General features: G+C 49.5%; 1 protein-coding gene across 1 annotated transcript in view; it reads right to left on the reverse strand.

Moving 5' to 3' along the window:
* The window catches only part of LOC108533311 (eyes absent homolog 2), a 48,137-nt gene that overhangs the window by 12,179 nt on the left and 20,054 nt on the right, over window positions 1-15,904 (reverse strand). Inside the window, exons 2-3 of the mRNA XM_017877889.1 lie at window positions 8,533-8,591; window positions 4,945-5,105 (exon numbers count right to left, since the gene is read on the reverse strand). Coding sequence (XP_017733378.1) covers window positions 4,945-5,105; window positions 8,533-8,591 — 220 coding nt within the window. The remainder of the gene's footprint in view (window positions 1-4,944; window positions 5,106-8,532; window positions 8,592-15,904) is intronic.

Genomic DNA, 15,904 nt, shown 5'->3' on the forward strand with positions numbered 1-15,904 from the left:
TCGAGACCAGCCTGGCCAACATGGGGAAACGCCGTCTCTACTAAAAATACAAAAATTAGCCAGGTGTGGTGGCAGGCGCCTGTAGTCCCAGCTGCGTGGGAGGCTGAGGCAGGAGAATCGCTTGAACTCGGGAGGTGGAGGTTGCAGTGAGCTGAGATTGTGCCACTGCATTCCAGCCTAGGTGACAAAGCGAGACTCCACCTCAAAAAAAAAAAAAAAAAAAAAAAAAAAAAAAGATAGAAGGATCCTGAGATCCTGGGCTCCTAACACTGTCAAGTACTCAGCCACTTTGGAATGCCTACAGTTCTTGTATATAAGAAAAAAATATATATATTTCTATCCGGTTTAAGTCGTTGTTTTTGTGTTATTTTTTGGTTGGTTGTTCTTTTACTTACGCAGTTGAATATAGCTGAACTGATTGACTCTTCCCTTGTACTGGTCATCCCCCCAGCTCTGGGCATTTGGTTATCATTATTAGACTCTCATCTAGAATATTCAGAATACTGAGTTTAAATATCCCTTCCTGAGAGATAGACTCTGGGTCCACTATTCCAAGTATCCCCTGGCCACCACTGCCCACGCTGGGCTCTGTACCACATTCCTGTGTTTCTTCTATAGCTGTGATCATTCTCTGAAATGACTGAATTAAGAATTTAAAGCCAGGCGTGGTGGCTCACACCTGTAATCCCAGTACTTTGGGAGGATGAGGCGGGTGGATCACCTGAGCTCAGGAGTTCGAGACCAGCCTGGCCAACATGGTGAAACCCCATCTCTATTAAAAATACAAAAATTAGCCGGGCATGGTGGCATGTGCCTGTAATCCCAGCTACTCAGGAGGCTGAGGCAGGGGAGTCACTTGAACCCGGGAGGTGGAGGTTGCAGTGAGCCGAGATCGCGCCACTGTACTCCAGCCTGGGTGACAGAGCAAGACTCCATCTCAAAAAAAAAAAAAAAAATAGAATGTAAGTGATTTGCTCACTTATTGATGATCTGTTTCCTCCACCCACTGAATATAAACTCTTTGCAAACAGCGACCTTGTTTCTTTTGTTCACTGTTGAATCCACAACCTAGGCCTTTGACGATGGACACGTGGGTGAATGAATGAAGAATGAATGGATCTTTTTACTGGCTACATATCCCATCTTCTCATTAGTCTATCAACTCTAGGAGAACACATGGCCTCTGGTTTTCCTCTCTCTCTGCACCTTCCCCACAGACCCTTAGCTGGAACCCTCAGTAACAATACAAACTCACAAGGCTCAGCACTCTTCAGTTGACAAAGGGCTTCCAGACGTGCTGTCTTGTGTAACCAGCTGCCCAACCACCCCTACTTTGCTCCCCGCTGAGAAGTGTGCTTCAAGCTGCTTCCTCGGTGTTTTCCTCCAGGCTTGGCCTCCTTCCCACCTTCCCCAGATAACAACGGTAACACTTAAGGAGAGCTTATGTGTGTCAGAGCCGTTCTGAGCACCTTTCCTGTGCGAATTCACAACATCCTGGCATGAATCCTTGTGTACACTGTGTATATTGCAGACACTATTAGCCACCTACCACTGACGCTGGGCAGCATCACTGGCTCCAGTTTACACACGAGGAGGAAACTGAGGCACAGGGAGGTCAAATAACCTGCTCAGAGCTACATGGGAAGTGGTAGAGGGAGGAATGACATCGGGCCAAGGCCCCTGATTCCAACTCCTGCCTCCTGGATGGTGATTTACTAAGTATTTTCTCTATCCTGTATTTTGCAGATGTCTTTCTTCCGAGCACACCTTCTAACACACCTGGAATCGTGGGGATCTGTGGTGATCTCTGGGCTGGAAGCCATGGCCATGCACCTGGCTAGTTCTGTGGTGCAGGAACAGCTGGGATAGTGAGGGGGCCTGACATCCGCTAGCTGTGGCCTCCTCACCGTCTGATGCCTTGGGTGCTCTCCTCTCAGCTATGGGTGAGTAGAGCAGCCTGACAAAGCCCTGGCATTTCCTGGGCCTTAACCTGGATGGGGAGCAGATGCTCTCTGTTGGCCAACCCCATCTCTGTCTCCCCTAAGTGAGCCCTCTTGCTCCCCTCCTCCCTCCGTGCAGGGCTGGGTACAAAGGTTGGGACCTGACCAGAGCTTGCTGCTTCACTCCTGCAATCAACACACTCACATCTGAGAGGCCACCAAGTGTGGCCCTGAAGGGCAGAGGTGGTGGAGTCGTCCAGCCTGGGACTCCACTGTGGCTCTTCTGCCTGGGCTGGGTGACGCTGGCAGGTTACTTAACCTCTGTAATCTCAGTTTCTGCTTTTGAGCAACACCGCTGATAAAACCATTTACCTGGCCGGGCGCGGTGGCTCAAGCCTGTAATCCCAGCACTTTGGGAGGCCGAGACGGGCGGATCACGAGGTCAGGAGATCGAGACCATCTCTGGCTAACACGGTGAAACCCTGTCTCTACTAAAATACAAAAGCTAGCCGGGCGAGGTGGCGGCGCCTGTAGTCCCAGCTACTCGGGAGGCTGAGGCAGGAGAATGGCGTGAACCCGGGAGGCGGAGCTTGCAGTGAGCTGAGATCTGGCCACTGCACTCCAGCCTGGGTGACAGAGCGAGACTCCGTCTCAAAAAAAAAAAAAAAAAAACCGTTTACCTTACAGAGATGCTGTGAAGAGTAAAGGAGCTATTCCACGAAAACGGTGGCAACACTGGCAGAGTGAGTGCTCCATAAACATTAGCTACTGCCAGGACTGCACTTAGCACATGGTCTGCATTAGCACCGCAGCCACGAACACGACAGGAAGTCTGTCCCAAGGAACAGATGGGAAAGCTACCAGGGACAGGGGAAGACACAGAGGAACCCAAGGCTCCCAAGCAAAACTGAGAGCAACTCATGACAAATACCACCATTTACTGAGTGCCTGCTGTGTACCAGGCATGGAGTCATGCCTTTTGTATGCATTGACAATAAATCTCTCAATAATCCAGGAAAGCAGAAGTATTTGTATTCTCCGTTTCATAGATTTATTTATTTATTTTTTGAGATGGAGCGTTGTTCTTGTTGCCCAGGCTAGAGTGCAACCCCCGCCTTTTGGTTTCAAGCGATTCTCCTGCCTCAGCCTCCCAAGTAGCTGGGATTACAGGTGCCCGCCACCACGCCCAGCTAATTTTTTTGTATCTTTAGTAGAGATGGGGTTTCACCACTTTGTTCAGGCTGGTCTCGAACTGCTGACCTCGTGATCCACCCGCCTTGGCCTCCCAAAGTGCTGGGATTACAGGCGTGAGCCACCGTGCCCGGCCCTCATTTCATAGATTTTTTTTTTTTTTTTTTTTGAGACGGAGTCTTGCTCTGCCGCCCAGGCTGGAGTGCAGTGGCCGGATCTCAGCTCACTGCAAGCTCCGCCTCCCGGGTTCACGCCATTCTCCTGTCTCAGCCTCCCGAGTAGCTGGGACTACAGGCACCCGCCTCGTCGCCCGGCTAGTTTTTTGTATTTTTTAGTAGAGACAGGGTTAAAAACTGAGGCTCATTAAGATGACCGTATGTACGCTGCCTAAGGCCACATAGCTAGAAAGTTGTAGAGCTGGGACTGGAAGCGTGTTCTGTCCAGTTTGAGAACCGGGACTCTATTCTTTCTAGGAATGGAGGGGGGCAGCCCTAGAAGCTTTTGGGGCAGACACTATTAGCCACCTACTCAAACCCTGCCCTTATGGGCCAGTGGTTGGTTCCAGGCACTGTGGCAACCAGGAAGACTCCCAGATGTCTCCTGGAGAGGGTGCAGTGTTACCCCCAGTTAAAAGCCTCTGTTCTAGAGAACTCCAGAATTCTCTAGACTACGGCTGAGCCAGCCTCGCCTCCAGTGCCTTCAGACTTCTTGTTTGGGGCAATGAGCAAATGTTCCTAGTACCTGAGGCGAGGGCGGTCTCTCCTTGGCTGCACTTAGAATTACTCAGGGATCTTTATGACTCCTGATGTCCAGGCTGTAGCGATATCAAGACCATCAGAAACGGAAACTCCTTGGGTGGTTCCAGTGAGAGCCAAGTGTGAGAACCCGTGACTTCTAGGGCTTCTTCAACTTTAATGCCTCCACAGTCACCTGGCGGGCTTGTTAAAAATGCAGATTCTGGGCCAGGCAGGTGGTGCACGCCTCTAATCCCAGCTACCTGGGAGGCTGAGGTGGGAGGATCAGTTGAGGCCAGAAGTAATTTGAGACCAGCCTGGGCAGCATAGCAAGATCTTGTCTCAAAAATAAAAAAAAAATTTTTTAGAGCAGATTCTCAGTCAGTTGCCCGGGATGAGGCCTGAGACCTTGCACTTCTCTTTTTTTTTTTTTTTGAGACAGGGTCTCGCTTTGTCGCCCAGGCTGGGGTGCAGTGGTATAATCTTGGGTCACTGCAGACTCTGCCTCCTGGTGACCCTGCACTTCTAACCAGCTCCAGGGGGATGCTGATGTGGTCGGTCTGAGGACAACAATCTGAGCTGCAAAGACTCAAGGTACAGGTCCTCCCTGATTCCAAGGGGGATTCTGGAATTCCAGAATCCAAGCGGGGATTCCAGGGCTGTGAAAACACAGATTCTGGGCCCGAGTTTCAGATTTGCTAGGCCTGAGGTAGGGCCAGAGACTCTGCATTTCCAACATATCCCCAGGTGATGCTGACGCTGCTGCTTGGAGGCTCACCCTGTGAGAGCCTCTGGCTGTGGGTAAGAGAACTCCGCCCCCATGCCCACCCCACACCATTTGTGGCCTGAAAGAACTTGGACCAGATGCAGCCTCCATCCCTCAGCTTTCCCACCCGCAAAGTGAAGGTGACAAAATACCAGTGCTCTATTCCGAAGGGTGTCGTCAGGGTTGCATTAAGTGGGCTGGTACTGATTGTGAACCTCTCTGCCTGGCGCCTGGCACAGCAGGGACACAGAATTGACAGCATCCATCCCGATGAGCTTCCCTTCCTCGGAGGCCCGAGGCTCACGGTACTCACCGCCGACGTTGTTCTTGTAGGTATTGTACATCTCCTTCACCCGCCGGTAGCGGAAGGCCAGCTTCCTCATCCAGTCCACGCCGCCGTGCACGCCAGAGCCCAGGCACAGGTTGGCTCCTGGGGCCGAACTGTGGAAGCCATCAGCGGAGAAGTTGTACGTGCTGCAGAGAGAGGAGGGGAAGGACAGTGTTAGTGCAGGGGGGTGCAGGGCATCTTCACTGGGAGACCGCAGGCTCTGAGGGACCCACAGGTGGGCTTTCAGGTGCCTATGAGCCCCTCGAAATGCACAGGGTGCTGCGAGTGTACATTTGGGGGCAGCAGGACTACAGCTTTCATTAGCTTCTCCAAGAAAAGTGGTGTCTTTTCCTCTTACCTGATCCACATCCGTTTGCCTTTTTTTTGTTTATTTTTTAATTTTTATTTTTTTGAGACAGGGTCTTGCTCTGTTGCCCAGGTTGGAGTGCAGTGGTGTCATCACAGCTCATTGCAGCCGTAACCTCCCAGCTCAAGGGATCCTCCTACGTCAGCCTTCTGAGGAGCTGGGACCGCAGGCGTGCACTACCACAGTTGGCTAACTTATTTTTATGTTTTGGAGAGATGGAGTCTCTCTATGTTGCCTGGGCTGGTCTTGAACTCCTGGGCTCAAGGGATCCTCCTACCTTGGCTTCCCAAAGTACTGGGATTATAGGCATGCACCACCGTGCCTGGCCCCTTGTTTTGACTTTTTAAAAATTATTTTTTATTTTTTTTTTATTTTGAGATGGAGTCTTGCTGTGTTGCCCAGGCTGGAGTGCAAAGGCACGATCTTGGCTCACTGCAACCTCCACCTCCCAGGTTCAAGTGATTCTCCTGTCTCAGCCTCCCCCTCCCAAGTAGCTGGGATTACAGGTGCCCTCCACCACATCCAGGTAATTTTTTGTATGATTTCACCACGTTGGCCAGGCTGATTTCGCACTCCTGACCTCAAGTGATCCACCTGCCTTGGGCTCCCAAACTGCTGGGATTACAGGTGTGAATCACAGTGCCCAGCCATGGATTTATTCTTGAAAAAGTGAACACTGACCATTAACTCAGATGCTACCATGGGGAGATGTCTAGATGTTAAGAGATGGAGGTCCTTGGGGAGGGCAGGAACCAGTGACCGGGATGGACAGGGGATCTGTTAAGAGCTTGGGTTCCAGAGCCAGGCTGCCCGGATTTGAATCCTGCCTTCCCTGCTGAGCAGTCATGTGAGTTTGGGCCGACTGCTTAATCTCTCTATGCCTCACGTTCCCCAGCTGTAAAATGAAGATGAAGATAAAAGCATCTCTCTCATCTCTCCTAGGGTTACTGTGCACATGCAATGAGTTATCCCATGTAATGCATTTGGAATAGAACATGGCACAAAATGAGGCATCTCTGAAGGTTGGTTCTTGCTGCTAACTGAAAAAGAAAAAACCAAAACAAGAGGAACTTCATGCTTGGGACCTGGGATATAGTAGGCACTCCCTAAATGTTTCTTGAATGAATAAGTGGAGAATTTGGTGTCTCAAGAAGAAAACACCCTTGGGCTGAGAATTCTCAAAGTGAGGTACCAAACAGCTCAGCATGAGACAGGGTTCAGAGGACTATGGCTCTAAATTCCAAGGCAGCTAGCGACACGGGACATTTTATAGAAACAGAACGATGCTGCTCATTGCCTTGAAAGGAAGACTCTTCCCAACAATGACTTCATGGAAAGGACCAATTCACCTTGATCTGGGGTGTATTTATTCCATCAATTGAGAAGTCCTGGTGGGGCTGGAGCACTGCAGAAGGGATTTTCCGAATGGCTGATTAAAATGAAGCCGGCATCTGCCCGCTGATCACTTCCGATTGTGCCGGGCTTTGAAAGGACTTACAGGGCTCAGGAACAGAAACTTGGATATCTGTTTTTGCAATAAGTTGGGAGAGACACCTTGGAAGCAGGTACTAAATAAAGTTACAACAACTGGTCCCATCACCAAAACATTATTTTGTCTAATAATATATCTGATAGCTCAATGTGGTAATTTTGGATGAGCACAGATTAACCATGGTTCCGTTTTTATAAACTTTTCCCAGGGGTAGGCTTGGAACATTCCAGCCCACATTCCTCTGGAAGTTGTCTATCTTTTTTTTTTTTTTTTTCGCTCTGTCCCCCAGGCTGGAGTGCAGTGGCACGATCTCAGCTCACTGCAACCTTTGACTCCTGGGTTCAAGCGATTCTTCTGCCTCAGCCTCCTGAGTAGCTGGGATCACAGGTGCTCGCCACCATGCCTGGCTAACTTTTGTATTTTTAGTAGAGATGGGGTTTCACCATGTTGGCCAGGCTAGTCTCGAACTCCTGACCTCAGGTGATCCGTGTGCCTCGGCCTCCCAAAGTGCTGGGATTACAGGTGTGAGCCACTGTGCCTGGCCTGAAGCTGTCTCATATTGAGCAGTGGGTTACCTGATTCCTGGAAGCCATGTCCTGGGAGTGTTTTCCTTAGAAACCAGACACACCACTTATTCATTTGAGAAGCGTTTTTTAAGTATTGGCTGTATAAATTGTCATGTTAAAAATATATGCATGCTGGTCAGGTGTGGTGGCTCATACTGTAACCCCATAACTTTGGAGGGCTGAGGTGGGTAGATCACTTGAGGCTTAGGGGTTCGAGGACAGCCTGGCCAACATGGTGAACCCTGTCTCTACTAACAAATACAAAAATAATTCGCTGGTGTGGTGGTGCCACGCCGTAGTCCCAGCTATTCAGGAGGCTGAGTCAGAGAATTGCTTGAGCCTGGGAGGTGGGAGGTTGCAGTGAGCCAAGATCATGCCACTGCACTCCCAGGCTGGTGACAAGAGGGAAAGTCAGCTTAAAAAAAAAAAAAAAAAAAAAATTATATATCATACTTATGGTATGTATGCTCATGCAATACAATAAATATTCAGAGGCAGCTGCCTCCTTACAAAGGCTGCTGGAGGAGAAGTACATGACACTCTGAGCTTGACTACTGAGAAAAATTGGTTGTAAATCTCGGACCCTTTGATGGGAGGAGAGACTGAAAGAAAGGTATTTTCAACATTTTGAGCAGATCTTGGAAGAATATATACCAAACTCTTAATGGTGGTGATTTTGGGAGGTGAGGTCAGGTTAAGTGTTGGATTTTTTTCTGTTATGTATGCATTACCTCAGTAAGCAGGAAAAAAATAGCAATAAATGAGCAGCGTTTAGTGATTTGAGGTGATGAGCAAGAGACTGTAGGGTTGAGGGGTGAGGTTGTGATTTTTTAAACAAATTTTTACTCATTTATTTATTATAGTAGAGATGGGGGTCTCATTATGTTGCTCAGGCTGGTTTTGAACTCCTGAGCTCAAGTGATCCTCCTGCTAAGGCCTCCCAGAGTCCTGGGATTACAAGTGTCAGCCACCACAACCGGCCAGTTGTGATTTTTGAGTTTGAGACGCAAAAGTCCCAGTTCTGGCTGGAGGCAGGCACACCTTGTCCTTATACGCAGCCCTCCTCTCCCACCCCACTGTCTAGTAGAAAGAGAACTTGATAATCAATCGATCAATCAATGGGTATTTTTGACTCCCCAAATTCCCACCTTAAATCTTGGCCATTGTCATCTGATGAGACGTCGTCAACGTGGATCTGGTCACAATCCTATGGAAAATGTGACAAGAAGAGAAAGAGAGAGAGAGAGAGAACGTGCCTGGTTAATCTGATGTAGGCTTTAAGAGCTGGCTTTATAAGCTGAGGGCTGGGATAAGCACTGCATCGGGAATCATCAGGCTCGGGTTCTAGTCTGGGTTTGGCCACTCAAGGTTAGATGTCCTTAGGTTCAATCTCATCCTCTTTTTCTGTTTGGTTTCCTTATAAATGAGCAGGTTGACTGCAAGGAAAGTGACCATACAGTTACTCAGCCAAACAGAGATAGTTTTGCAGTAAAGGGGGCTGGTATTATACTAGGGGGATAGGCGCAAACCAGGACTCCCCTAGGTCCCCAGTTTCCCAGGTATGGCCAGACATACGGTCACCCCAGCCATACGGTGGACCTTCGCTGAAGGTGTTCCCCCTGCTTGAAATGCTCTCCTGCTTTCACCTGCTTAGTGAACCCTGTGCTTTTCAAGTATTAGCTCCTGGAGGGACACCTGCTGTGCCCCATGCTCTGCGATCATCATTTACCGAGCACTTACTATGTGCCAGGCACTATCCCCCGGGCTTGCCAGTCAACAAACTCCAATGCCGTGCTGTTTCCCGTTCAGTTTCCTTGGGGAAATACCTCTCTCTGCGGGACAAGACCATGGGGTGGAGGCCAGGCGTGGTGGCTCACACCTGTAATCCCAGCACTTTGGGAGGCTGAGGCAGGTGGAATGTTTGAGGTCGGGAGTTTGAGACCAGCCTGGCCAACATGATGAAACCCTGTCTCTATTAAAATACAAAAATTAGCTGGGTGAGGTGGCAGTGCCTGTAATCCCAGTTACTCAGGAGGTTGAGGCAGGAGAATTGCTTGAATTCAGGAGGCGGAGGTTGTAGTGAGCTGAGATCGTGCCAGTGTGCTCCAGCCTCAGTGACAGAGCGAGACTCTGTCTAAAAAACAAACAAACAAACAAACAAAAAAACGGCGTGGGGACAACGAAATGGGGCCCATGACCCAGGCCCAACCAATCAGGGACCCAAGGTCCCCTTGGCCACAGTGACTGCTTCAAGGATGAACATGTAGTCTAAGGTGGGCCAATGGGAACCAGCCCGGGGATGTTGGCTGGGACTTTTGGAAGAGGTGCTGTCTCTTCCCTGGGGCTGCTGAATGGTGGATTAAGCCTGGAGCTGCGGAGGAAAGCAGGGCTGAGAGCTGGAGAGGGGGATGCCATGACCACGTGATCTGATCCCCTGGATCCAGTCCGGACTGAAGCTGAGCCATCCCTGACTGTACTGGGCTGAATAACGAACCCCCAAGGATGCACACATTCTTATCTCGGAACCTGCAAATCTGTTACTTTACATGGCAATCAGGACTTCAGTTCAGTTAGGGATCTTGAAGTGGGAAGTTTTTCCTTGGCTGTCGGGGTGGGCCCTAAATGGAATCACATGGGTCCCTGTAAGGGAAGGAGTGATCTGATGACAGAAAGGAGAGGGTGACTGGAGTGATGCACTTTGAAGATGGAAGAGGCCACGGTCGATATACACAAGTAGCCACTGGAAGAAAAACTAAAACAAACAAAAAACCAAAGGGCCGGGCGCGGCGGCTCACACTTGTAATCCCAGCACTTTGGGAGGCTGAGGCAGGTGGATCACTTGAGGCCAGGAGTTCGAGACCAGCCTGGCCAACATGGAGAAACCCTGCCTCTACTAAAAATACAAAAAATTAGCTGGGCATGGTGGCGCACATCTGTGGTCCCAGCTACTTGGGCGGCTGAGGCATGAGAACTGCTTGAACCTGGGAGGCAGGAGGCTGCAGTGAGCTGAGATCATACCACCGCACTCCAGCTTGGGCGACAGAGCGAGACTCTGTCTCAAAAAGAAAAGAAAAAAAGAAAGTAAAAAAGCCGCTTCTCCTCTCAGAGCCTCCAGAAGGAACCCCAGTGACACTGATAAGGACTCCTGACCTCCAGAACTGTAAGAGGACACAGGTGTGTTGTTTGAAGGCAGTAAGTGGTGGAAATTTGTTACAGCAGCCCTGAGGAACAAATACACCAACTTTTCTTTCTTCTTCTTCTTTTTAGGTCCATTTATTTATTTATTTATTAAATTATACTTTAAGTTCTAGGGTACATGTGCATAACGTGCAGGTTTGTTACATATGTGCACTTGTGCCATGTTGGTGTGCTGCACCCATCAACTCGTCAGCACCCATCAACTCGTCATTTATATCAGGTATAACTCCCAATGCCATCCCTCCCCACTCCCCCTCCCCATAATAGGCCTGGTGTGTGATGTTCCCCTTCCTGATCAACTTTTCAGATTAATTGAATGCAGCTGGGTTTCTGGCACTTTGCAGCCAAGAGTCATGAGGGATCCCACGTCCCATGTGGAGCCTACATGATGCACAACTACCAGCTCCGCCTGCATCATGAAGTGCACTCATGATATGCTGATGGGGCAAACATATCATGAGTGCCCTTCATGATGCCGGCAGAGTGATATGATGATATGTTGATGGGGTAAAAGTGTGCGGGGGTACCAGCCCCTGCAGTACTGGTTCAGGGTGCAGGCTCTGGAATCTGACCACCTGGGCCTGGATCCTGGATCCAACCACTTCCCAGTGTGTGACCTTGAGCGAGGGGCATGACCCTCGTGAACCCCTGAGGCCTGACTGATAAATGGACCTGATAACTGAACCCCCTTCCAGATGAGGTGAGGAGAAGTGAGATGCTGCATGAGAGCACTGAGAACAGTATCAGGTGCACAGTGGGCGCTGCACACGTTAGTTTCTACCACTGTGTTAAGATCTTACACATTTTCCCACATTTTAGTTGTAAGGTGATTTCTGGAGGCAGCTGCCTCCTTACAAAGACTGCTGGAGGAGAAGTACATGACACTCTGAGCTTGACTACTGAGAAAAAATTGGTTGTAACATCTCTGGACCCTTGATGGGAGGAGAGAAGCTGAAAGAAAGGCGTATTTTCAACATTTTGAATAGATCTCTTTTTAGGACAATTGGACAAGCAAAAAGCTTTTTTTTTTTTTTTTTTTTTTTTTTTTTTTTTTTTTTTGAGACAGAGGTGCGGGCGCGTTCTGTCACCCAGGGCTGCGAGGTGCCCAGTGGGCCACAATCTCAGGGCTCACTGCACCACTCCTGTGGTTTAGGTGATTCTCAAGGGCCTCAGCCTCTCGAGTAGCTGCCGGACTACAGGTGTGGTGGGGCCACCATGCCTTAGCCTCAATTTTTAGGAGGCGATGAGGTTTTGCTATTGTTGGCCAGGGGCTGGTTTCAAACGGCCCTGCGCCTCAAGAGATCCTCTAGTCTCGGCCGTACCAAAGTGCTAACTGATTGCAGGTGCGCCTGGCCAAAAGCCTTGAATTTTATCTTTGAGAATATTAAAGCTTTGCAGGGCGGATGCGGGCGAAACCCCTGCCTCATTCATTTTTTTTCTTTCTTTAAAAAAGAGGCCAGCCGGCGGTGCGCCTCAAGCCGTGTAATCCCAGCACTTTTGGAGGGCCGAGACGGGCGGGATCACGACGGTCAGGAGGTCGGAGACCATCCTGGCCGCTAACCACCGGGTGAAACCCCGTCTCTACTAAAAAAATACAAAAAAACGTAGGGCCGCGGCGACGCGTGGCGGGCGCCTGTAGTCCCAGCTACTTTGGGCAGGCTGAGGCCAGGGAGAATGGCGTAAACCCAGGAAGGCGGGGCTTGCAGTGAGCTGAGATCCCGGCCATGCCACCCCAGCCCGGGCAACAGACGAGACTCCGTCCTCAAAAAAAAAAAAAAAAAAAAAAAAAAAAAAAAATAGAGATGTTGCCCAGGCTGGTCTTGAACTTCTGGGCTCAAGTGATCCCCCTGCTGTGGCCTCCCAAAGTGCTAGGATTATAGGCCTCCTCATTAATTTTTTAAAGATACATAAGGTAGTCTTGTTGTTACGGTGATGTTTAGGGAGGCAAGGGAGGGGTCAATGGCATCTGGGGCAGCCCTGGTTGCCTTGTGGGGAGCTGGCCTGGAATCTGAGAGAGGGGTTGACAAGAGGGTAGTGTGGCTGCTGGTCCCTCTTTGGCCCCTTGAATGGGTTTCAGATTAGAAAGGGTTTTGCTGGAAGGTGAGGCTTGTTTCCAGAGTCCTTGACACACATGGGCCCAGGCACAGCAACTTTGTGGCAGATGACAAAGTGTGACTGCCATTCTCACCTCTGCATAGGACCCTGCATCTCTGTGGCCCACAGGCAGCACCCTGGGTTTGGACAGTGGTGTGCTCTTAAGGCCTGGAGACCAATGGCAGCAGGGAAGTTCCCCCCAGGTGGCTTCCTAGGGGTCAGCTCTGGGCAAATGGGAATAAGCAGATGGCCAAGAACACGGTGGATGCTGAAGGGTGACCCTGAATGAGAAACTCTTTGGGAAGTGGGGGACTGGAAGGACACTGAGTGACCACTCTTGGGCCAGCAGACATCTGGTTACACCTAAGCTTTTACTGCTCATTATTTTGTATTTCCTTTCTTTCTATTTACCCAGGACTCTGATCAATGCTTGGTGGTCTCAGGTATAATTTATCCACTCTCCCCAAGAAGGAGTGATCTTTTCTGCAGTAGTCAAGCATGATGATACTCTCTACATTGAAAGAATCTTGAGCCATGTTTTCTAATATGGTAGCAATTAGCTGCCTGTAGCTATTTACGGTTACATTGAAATTCAGTAAAGTTAAATAACATTAAAGATTCAGTTCTTTAGTCCTATTTCAAGTGCTCAAGACCTACATGTAGCCAGTGGTTACTGTATGAACGGTGCAGATATTTTATCATTGCAGAAATCTCTATCGGTCAGTGCTGCTCTAGACGGGTGAGGGAGCCAGACTGGCAGCTTCTCTACTGTGTTGGTAAGTTCAGTTAGGGAAGAGCCTGCAAACTGGCCTGGAGACATATCTACTTAGCCCATCGCATGCTTAAATTTTTTTGAAGCAATGGGCAATACGTAAACTTGGGGGATATCGTCTCTCTTTTCTCTCTGCCTCCTCTTCCCTTTCTCTTCTTGTTCTTGCTCTCTCTCCAGATTTTCAGCTACCTCCTTCAGCCAGGGCATCCATTTACAGTTTCCCACCATCTCTACTGGGCTTGCTTCAGTTTACCTTACCTGGATCCTTGGCCCCTGTAGGCATGTGAGTCTGAGACCTCTGACCCATGGCCATATAAAGGATGGCCTAGGACAAGCAATCCTCACATGTTAAGGAAAATGGGATTTTAAAGGCAACCGCTGACTTTAGAGACCCAGGCGCAGAGGAAACAAAATGAACAGGTATCCCCCAGTTCACTGCTTTGCCTGAAATTGGAAAAACACCCCGTCCGCCCCCCAGGCCTTCCCTTAAGCTCTGGAGCCACTCCTGGGGTCACCCGGGCTCAGGCCCCTGGGCAGGGTTCCATGCGCTTTCTTTGATGTCAGGGGAAAGGCATTTGGGGAGGCTCTGTTTTTCTCATTTGGAAGGGGATTGTTGGGGGCGCTAAAGTGTGACAACAGTAGCGATCACATTTCGGTCTTAATAAAATACCGTGACGCTCAGCTAGACGCTACCTCATACTCCACCAGCTGACCTGGATCGAGTTACCCCTTGAGCCAGCTTGGAAGGGAGCTGGACTGTGCAGAGGCCATGAGGATGGGGGAGCCTCCAGGGAAGAGAATCCCACAACCCTCAGTGCTGCCATCCCTCTCCTAGGTATGAGGGTGGGGGGACTGTAAGTCAGAGGGGAGACTTATCCACACAAACTGCAGGGTGCTTCTGGTCTCTTCCAGGTCAAAGTGTGAGTATCTTATAGGGGTCTGAATGGGATCTGCTGGCAGAGACGGTGGAAGGGTTCCCATAGCATTGACACAGGTGAGGTGCAGTGGGGCTGAGGACTGGGCTCTGATGCAATCCCTGTCTCGAGGGATTTTTATTTTCTGACCCAGAGTAACACCTGCAAAAGCCTTGTATAAAATGTCCATCATCCTGGTGAGAAACTGGAAAACACCTAAACTTCCCTTGATGAGGATGTAGCTAAAGAAAATGTGGTATATCCATTCAGTGGAATCCTACCCAGCAGTGCAGATGGAGGTGGATTTTGTTTTTTTGAGACAGAATTTCGCTCTTGTTGCCCAGGCTGGAGTGCAATGGCACAATCTCGGCTCACTGCAACCTCCACCTCCCAGGTTCAAGCAATTCTCCTGCTTCAGCCTCCCGAGTAGCTGGGACTACAGGCATGCACCACCATGTCCGGCTAATTTTGTATTTTTAGTAGAGACGGGGTTTCTCCACATTGGTCAGGCTGGTTTTGAACTCCCGACCTCAGGTGATCCACCTACCTTGGCCTCCCAAAGTGCAGGGATTACAGGTGTGAGCCACTGCCCTGGCCAAGGAGGTGACTTTTTATGCTGGCACATGGAAATGGTTCCAAGACATCCTAGAGTGTGAAAAACGCAGGCTAAAGAATCATACATCCAGCCAGGTGCGGTGGCTCACATCTGGAATCCCAGCACTTTGGGAGGCTGAGGCGGGCAGATAACTTGAGGTCAGGAGTTGGAGACCAGCCTGGCCAACACAGTGAAACCCTGTCTCTATTAAAAATACAAAAAGTTAGCCGGGCATGGTGGCATACACCTGTAATCCCAGCTACTTGGGAGGCTGAGACAGGAGGATCGCTCGAGCCCAGGAGGTGGAGGTTACAGTGAGCCGAGATTGCACCACTGCACTCCAGCCTGGGTAACAGAGCAAGACTCTGTTTTAAAAAAAAAAAAAAAAAAAAAAAAAAAAAAAAAAAAAAAAAAAAAAAGAGTGATACACCCAGTATGATGCCATGTATATATTTATAAAATCCCATTAAAATGTGAGATTTTTATACGGAGTTAGGAGAGTATATAACTAGAAAAAGAAAGATCTGGAAACCCATACATCTGGCTGGAAGCAGCAGTTTCATATGGGAAGTCACTGGGATTGGGCTGGTGGTTAAAGGAGGTTTCAGCTTATTGAAATACTTTCATTAAAAAAAAATGAGGGCCAGGCGTGGTGGCTCATGCCTGTAATCCTAGCACTTTGGGAGGCCGAGGAGGGTGGATCTCCTGAGCCCAAGAGTTTGAGACCAGCCTGGACAACATGGTGAGACTCTGTTTCTACCAAAAATACAAAAATTAGCCAGGTGTGGTGACATGTACCTGTAGTGGTAGCTACTTGGGAGGCTGAGGTGGGAGGATCACCTGAGCCTGGGGACGTCGAGGCTGGAGTGAGTTGTGATCACACCGCTGCACTCCAGCCTGGGTGACAGGGTGAGGCTGTGTCACAAAAAAAAAAAAAAAAAAAAAAA

This window comes from Rhinopithecus bieti, unplaced genomic scaffold, assembly GCF_001698545.2.
Source record: "Rhinopithecus bieti isolate Rb0 unplaced genomic scaffold, ASM169854v2 scaffold_10347, whole genome shotgun sequence".
NCBI lineage: Eukaryota > Metazoa > Chordata > Mammalia > Primates > Cercopithecidae > Rhinopithecus > Rhinopithecus bieti.